This window comes from Phoenix dactylifera, chromosome 2 (genome assembly GCF_009389715.1).
Source record: "Phoenix dactylifera cultivar Barhee BC4 chromosome 2, palm_55x_up_171113_PBpolish2nd_filt_p, whole genome shotgun sequence".
Taxonomy (NCBI): Eukaryota; Viridiplantae; Streptophyta; class Magnoliopsida; order Arecales; family Arecaceae; genus Phoenix; species Phoenix dactylifera.
The window spans coordinates 9,300,444-9,308,484 of NC_052393.1; the positions used below are offsets into that span (position 1 = coordinate 9,300,444).

The 8,041-nt window shown below is 38.6% G+C and overlaps 1 protein-coding gene across 1 annotated transcript; it reads right to left on the bottom strand.

Annotated features, from left to right (window-relative positions):
* On the bottom strand, positions 1–7,600 carry LOC103702452 (cell number regulator 6-like). Its single transcript, XM_039120405.1, has 4 exons — positions 7,193–7,600; positions 6,864–6,978; positions 2,348–2,613; positions 1–557 (listed from the first exon to the last, which is right to left on the bottom strand). Exons 1-4 carry the CDS (start codon positions 7,301–7,303, stop codon positions 327–329), a joined length of 723 nt encoding a protein of 240 aa, XP_038976333.1. The 5' UTR covers positions 7,304–7,600; the 3' UTR covers positions 1–326.
* Between the last annotated feature and the right edge of the window lie 441 nt (positions 7,601–8,041).

The window sequence follows — 8,041 nt, forward strand, 5'->3', positions numbered from 1 at the left end:
TGATGAATGCCAAATCATTGGCTGAACTCTAAGAAAGCTGCAATATTTTTGAAGTTGAACCAACAAGGATAGGATTTTAAACTTTACATGAATAACAGATCCATAGTTTCTAGAGTTGCACCCATTCAGTGTCCACCAAAGAACTAAAAATGGCGAAAGAAAAGCTCTTGAGGTATAACTAGGCGTCCGGTAAAGTATCTTAATAAGAGAATTTTTCAAAGAGGGAAAGGAAAAAAAAAAGGAGAAAGAAGGGAATGGCTAATTTTCCAGCAAGCATTCTTATATCCAAAAATTCCTGTAATCTTACCTATCACAGAATACACCATCTATAAAGCTTGTATCCCCAAACTGGCATGTTCATTCTGTTGAGCACCTGTAGCAGAGGCAGTGGAACCATGATTCTCATTCATGCTCATTTCCTGCACTGGAGGTGGGTTCACGACAGTCATCGGCATAACGACATTATCAGACAGGCGACTTTTCATTTCTCGATGCTCTTGACAGATGGCACACCAATGCATGCAGCAATGGACCATACAAGGGTCACATGGAGAGTTCTGCATTACAAGATACTAGTCAATAATGCACCAATAGATGGGATAAACCAAGATACATCGAACCGTACCATACTAATTCGGTACCGGTATCTAGTACAGGTGGCATACCGACACTCGATATGCTAAACAAATTCTGTATCGTACCGTACCGATACTGTACTAGTGTAGCACCGGTACGGGGTTCGGTACCAAGACGGCGAACTTTGAAATAAACCTTATTCAAGCAAGTTCTCAAAGGCACATGCCAGCAAAATTTGGGGAAATGACTTAGGAAGGTGTTGATACCATAACGACAATTCAAATTATCAAGTAACCTGCTGCTAATGTGAGTTTGGCCAGTTAAAAGCATCAGCACCAAGAGAAAAAGAACATGAATATCTGGTATTAACATCTCTATATTTATCTCACTGACGTTCTCTCTTCAGCTTTGATACATCCAAGAAAATGCACAATGACTGCAGATATTCAAGTGATGGGCTAAATACCTCCCATGTTACCAATGAGGATTCATTGTGCAGTTAGTACTATTTCACATCCATCTCCACCATCAACTTACACCATATATGTGCCTCGTAAATACATAGAAAGTGAAGAGAAAACTACACCACTAAATGTCTGGGAACATCAGCAGCCGGGGTTAGATTAAGGAACAAACTACTGAAATAAAACAGTATCGATAATTCTAGTACTCTTTTTTTCCTTTAAGAAAAGAATCATGACTTTCTAAAGGTGAAACATACTTAACACATGAACAAATAAAACAAGTATCTAACAACATACTTAATAAATACAAAATTTACATGAGAAATATTAGGAGTGTGCATTTGTTTTTCATTTCTTTTTTTGGATGCACTGTTTGCATCTTTAAGACATTTTTGCCTGTGGATCACATGTCCACATTTTTTTGAGCAAAATGGTTGAAGAGACCACTGCATGCATCCACATTTGATCTTGTCCTTTTTTTTCATAGACATTAAGTAATTCGATTATTTGTCTCTACTGTAAAATTTACAAAACATGAATACTTCTCTTTGAATGCTAGGATGAGCTCAACAAATTAGCAATAAATACTTTCATACACATCCATGTACAGTCTTGATGTTAAACCCTAATTTTTGGAGCTGAGAGAACCCAGACACTGTCTGTCAATCCTGATGCCAAAACCTGCTAGTATCCGAGCAAGAGTTTTAGAGTGCAGAACAGACAGGAGAATGGTCTCCAGAGAATGGTCTCCATGCCAATGTATCTATCTCAAGCTCTTGGGTTGGGTACTTCAAAGAAAGACTCTTATTTAGTATGAAAAGAGGAGAGAATGCTTTAAAGACACTTTGCAATTTGGATACTTAGAAACAGATGAACTAAAAAAACACATTAAAAACACATAAACCAACCCAAATCAATGGCCAAGGTGTGGAGATATTACATGTACATGAAATAGCAAAACAGATTAAAAAAACACATAAGCAGCCTCTATCTTCTAACCTAATGGTCACTAAAGGATCAATCCCATATACTCAAGGAAAATGCATATGAACAAGTCAACCAAGGTATTTCCAACAAGAATCCACAAGTTTAGAAAAATAAGAAAATATGTGCACATTTGGCAAAATATTGAATGTGTATAATTCCAACATCAATTATTTCTATCTAATTCTAGAACAGCTACAAATGCAACAAAATGCAGGTCCCCTTTCGCTTTTCTGTGAAAAAATGAGATCAATGCTTCTGTTGCAAAACTCTATATTGGCATTTAGCACATGCATTTGAGAGTGAGAAAAAGAAAGGTTCACCTTGAGATGATATTTCTTCTGCAGTGATTGCCGGAAAATACCAATATAGATTCCACACATCCACCAAGTAAACAACAGTCCTTCTCCGATTAGAAATGGTGTTCTTGGGTCAATGCCATGCAACACAGCCGTAGCTGCTGCCAGTGCAATACCACCCTCAACAAAGATAGCATGGCAAGTGCAAGGTCTTGTCCAGGGTATATCTTCTCTCAGTCTCTCAACATTACGCCCAAACAATACACACGGACAGAATAATCCAGTCCAACCTATCATCACAAAGAAGGAATAATTTAATCAATCTTTGAGTCATGGCATATATCGCCATACATCAATAGGAATATCTGACAATTCCTTGCATGGTTATGAAACAAAAATATGAGGGTCTACGATGTCAGATCAGACAAGATTAAACTGGGTTTTGTTAGAGCAGAAAACAGAGCAAAACAGATATTATACTGTCTTCCTGCTTCTAACTACATGAGTGAATCTAAAAGAAGAGTTCTTTGTGGAGTTCTATGGCTTTTTTTTTCAGGATCAAAATCAGTTCCCATAAAAGAAATGTCCTTTTGTTGCATGCTTATGTGTCTCCTTCATAACTACGTCTTAGTTTAGATAACAGTACATGCCTGATATTTGAACAAGATAGACCTGTAACAGGTAATTATCCAGACCTTTTCAGAAGGTCCTGAAAAAATAATTACCAAAGAAAATTTTGAGAATGTACTTAATACACTAGCAATCAGCTGTAATATGCCTGTTTGTGATATTGGTGTTATTGCCATATTAAGCGCAAAATATTGGTAAAACCAAGGTTCGCTGTACCGGTCGGTACCGAGCGTACCGTACCCGTACCGATGGGTACCGGTATCGGTACACCAATGTCGGTACGGTCGGTACCGAGCGTACGGTACTGTACCGACACTCGGTACGCCTATACTAATGCGGCACCGGTACGGGGTTCGGTACCGGTACATTCTCAAAATTTTCTTTGACTATTAAATCGCTGCTCAACTGTCCTTTGACCAATGAATACAAACCACCAATTCACCTTTGAGGCTTCAATGGTAGAATGACTTGTACATAAGCCATCGTATCTGCACTCATCAATCTTGAATCATGGATGATGTTTCTTTTCTGGACCATCAGCAGGTAAATCTTCAGAAAACTTCATTTGTATCACATTCAAGTATTCCATGATAAATTGGCTTGTCAAGTTTCTGTTTAACGAACTGTGAGATCTCCAGTTAATAGTTCTCAATTTTACTACATAGAACCATTTGTGTTGCCCTAATGAAAGCTCAGATTCTTTGAACTCTGTTGATAGGGCATCCAACCTCTCCTCAAAAAAATTAGAGTGCCTCCAAAACATTGCAAACAGTCTCGCATTGTTTAAGCTTTTCATGTTCCATGACCAAGAACACATGAGATTTGTTGACTTAGAATGTAGTCAGATCCTTCAAGCAGTCAGGCAGGGATCTTCGAGCATTTATAGGCGCATCCAACATCCAATATAGAAATATATCAAGCAATATGAATCTAAATGAAAGTTAAATCCAATTTGGAGGAAATTTAAGAAAAGATAACAGAAAGGAGGATGTGTTGGGATCCTGGTTGAGTCCATAGATGATGAAGAACATAATTGCATAGAATCAACGTCTGTTTAGAGAAAAATTGATTTGAAACTCCAGAATTCACACTTATGAAAGTTAATAACCCTCTGAAAGCAACATGGCCACCTAATTACGATACATATTGTACACCCAATTTGAAGGAGGATCCAGATCTACGTAAATTTCCTAGAAAATACCTGATTGCAGTCATAGTGATGAGAAGCTCATCACCAAGTGAAAGGAAGGAGAGAACTTATAAATTTTTTTTCCAAATAAGCCTCTGCGCTTAAAAGACTTCAAAGAATAAATCAAAAGTAAATCCAAAAATGAACTTTTTTTAGCCCTGATTATAATCTAGTTACATAAATTTCTCTTAACATAAAGCATAATTCCAACAAGAGTGGTTCAAGGATGACTTTTGTCAATCAACTCATTTTTTTAATATATATTTGGTGGCATTAAAATGGAAGTCAGAGATATCTTTAACTGTTCAAAGACTGCTTCACCTATCTTCTTTATTTACTTCCATCTCAACCTTCCCCACCAAACACCGTGCCACCCCACCTCAATATGTTTCAGTTCTTTGTTCGAGCAAAGTTCTTTTCTCTTTTTTTTTATCCTTGAGCTTTTCTCTTTGACCATAATTTAATGACCATGCCTTACGTTATGTGAATCTCAAATTAGTTTCCCTCTTGAAAGGCAGTAAGTCATTAAATTGTTTTGTGAAAAGCAAGGAGAAATATTTTGGAAGAAAAAAGACAAGTGATGCAACAAATGAATAATTATTTTTAAGATAAGAATGGAGTCTGTGCTCTTTCATTAAGAGAAACAAACTAAAAAAATCAAACCAGGATTTTAGTCTTGCCACAATAAAACACCGTTCTTAGTTCAAACAAGCTAGTTTTACGTTCAAATAGACATATCATTGCCAATGAAGGCCCAATTCTTGTCCTCCATCAGCTTGATGCCTTATTCCGAACTTCTCTTTCGTAATCTCATTCCTGATCACACCGGGAGAAGCTATGACAAAGAAGACATGCCTTCATGGTATCTCAAAGCTGGAGGCAGACCATTGCATGTGAACAATATACTACCCTTGATTCTCCTTGTGAAGGCACAATTAGGAAGAGCAAGAGATATTTTATGTTAACCTCCTCAGATGACCAGCACCACTACCTACATGGATGCCTTTTCTCTTTCGGATAATCCAAGGTGGTTAACAAGGTAAATGCTATGAACCACTTAAGTTTCATAGCCCGATACATTAGTTGCCAAGCAAATTGGCTACCACCATCCATTAGTAGGTCAATAAATTGTGAGATGGTGAAAGTTTACTAGTCTCCTAGTCCAAATCCATCTATCTCAAACATTTTAGCACTACCTCACTAAAAAAGGGCATTTCACTTCAATATCATTGCAGTTCCAAAAATAGAGAAACCCACTCAAAAAACAAATACACATCTATAATAGAACACATTTACATTCACATATGTACGCACATACATGTGTGCATTCCAGCCGTCTAACAATCGTATCTCATATCCCAAAGGCTTCAAAACCTGATTCTAGATGTCTTGTTTATCTAATATCTTGCTCGTCTCTGAAAAGCCACATTCTTTCTAGTCAAATCCGTCTGCATAGTGCATAGCCCAGTGATCATTCTAGCAATTTGTCATTCATGCCTTGATGATACCTATCCACTGACTTAATTATATAATTTCTTGCTAATTATACTAGTTTGATGTATATATTCACCTTATGAAAGCCGGTTCTTAAGCTCCAAAAATACACCCAAAAATAAATAAATAAACCAACTTGGCATTATGTTCACAATTAAGTAAATAGAAGTTTCAGCGTAAGTACCATACCTGTTGATATTGTGTAGAAATTCCGAGATAATACTAAAGCATTCAAAATTCAAGTGGGAATTAACATTTGTAAAGGATACTATCAATGCCAAATTGTGGTATCTGAGGGATATCTTCTATGTTAGAATTGATCATTGGCCGGATTTTGAGCCTAAACTATATTCATTTTTAGTCGGGCTTTGGGCCGGACCTATTTAAAATTTGACATTTTTTGTGCCCAAGCCTGGCCCATGATCAGCTCTATTTAATGTGGAGAAGTGAAACAACTTGGTATCTCAATTGGAGACTTGGAATTGGACTTCTATATATCCATATCTACTATACTCAAGCAAAGTTAATTTGACAGTTGTCTTAAAATCATGCACTTGCACGATCAGCAACCTCTCTGCACCACATACAAACCTCTTGAGAGAGAGAGATCACACGAATATGTTAGCCAGGAACCTAAGACGCTCCCTTGGCATTTTCAGCAGGTCTGCACTATATGGTCCTATACAAGGTGTAGTAGTTTTAAGTAGTCCAAACTAGGAGATTCACAAAGAACTGGACTGCTAGTTCATTATCTTTGCAATAGCTACTGTGTCCAAAATGATCACCCTTGTGAATTTGGCAATGTTTTCACTGATAATCTTTTCCTAGTAGGAATGTGCTTTATAATTAAACATGCCAGCAGAAATAATTAGTCTAAAAAATAATATAGTGTCTCAAAACCAAACGAATACATCAAAAAACATCTAAATAAAAGTCAACAAGAAACGGCACAAAGTGATTGAAAAATCCATATAGGCATAAGTTACACAAAAGGTTGTCACGAGGGATGGTGAATTTCTTTTACATAGACTAGTTCTGCAGCAATTATGAGTTCTGCTGCCAAAATAAGCATATAAACACGACAGAATTAATTAAACCAGTCATATATTATCCTAGATAGTCGCATGTGGAATCAAATGTTCCTCCCAGTAAACCGGCCATACTATGTTCCACAACGTACCAGCAGAAAAGAAACATATAAAACATGAAACAAGAAGCAAATCTTACAGCTCTCAGGATCCTCGGCACAGCCAAAGATTCCAGTCATCCAGGGTTCATCTGCTGGTGGCTCATAGCTTTCCGGCAAGGGTTGCCCGCACTCGTTACATCTACGAACCTCCAACTGATCAGACAAATAGGTTATGACACACAGAAGGGCCCAAATGGCGGTGCCAAATAATCAGCGGCAAGTAGCGGCAAGTATTAAAGTTTCTACCAAATAAACAGAATAAAACCAGATCCAGAGCAAGGTCAGAATTCCCAACAAAAGAACTGCATTGGAACGTTTCTAAGAGATCTGATCATAAAAAGGATCCAAGATCGAGACTTTAGCAAACCTGGGGAACACGAACGGGCTGATTCAGTTCTCCAGGGCGAATCTCCTCCACCGGCACCTCTTGATCCTTCGTTAGCTTCACATACCGCGATTGCACTGAATTCTCCGCCATCCTTACAAGCCCAACAACAACCAGAACAATATTTTATAAAAAAAAAAAAGAGAGAGAGAAACAAATTCCAAACTACTCTGGATCTCTGCCTTCCTTTGATCTCCTCAAGATTTCTCTTAAATATATGAGAATAAATCCCTAGGGATCTGAGAAACCGGGTCGAAAGCAGTCAGATCTGGAGCAAAACCCTGAGCAAGGGCCCGAGAAGAGGGAAGGGGGAGGGGGAAGCGTCCGGGTCCAAGGTCCCGCTTCTTCTCCCCGAATAGAAGTCCCTGTAGTGAGAGAGGAGTTTTCTAGTTTCGTAACCGCGCTTTGGATGTGGTAACCCCCGGATTTACTGATCGGTTGTCGTCTAGGAAACCCCGTTGACAATCCTAGTCGGCTGGTAGAATAACGCACTGGATCCGTACTCGAGATCCAGGGAGGTCCGGGAGAGGTAATCTAGCACGGAAAAATTTTCTCGGATCTCCAATCACGGCTGTCTATTATTAGCGCAACGGTCGTGATTGAAGGGATCCAGCTGAGATGCCCAAGCAGCGGATCGGTGAAGCCATCCAATCATGACCGTTACGCAAGCATGGACGGTCATGATTAGAGAACCAGGCATCCAATAAAAAGTTTTCGCTGGGCCGTGTAACAATGAGACGTGTTCAACGGGCAGGCCGGGGCGTGTTCGTTCTGGGCTCAGCCCAAGATTTAATAAAAAATAGTGAGGCCTAGACCTGGTCCAGTCCAGAC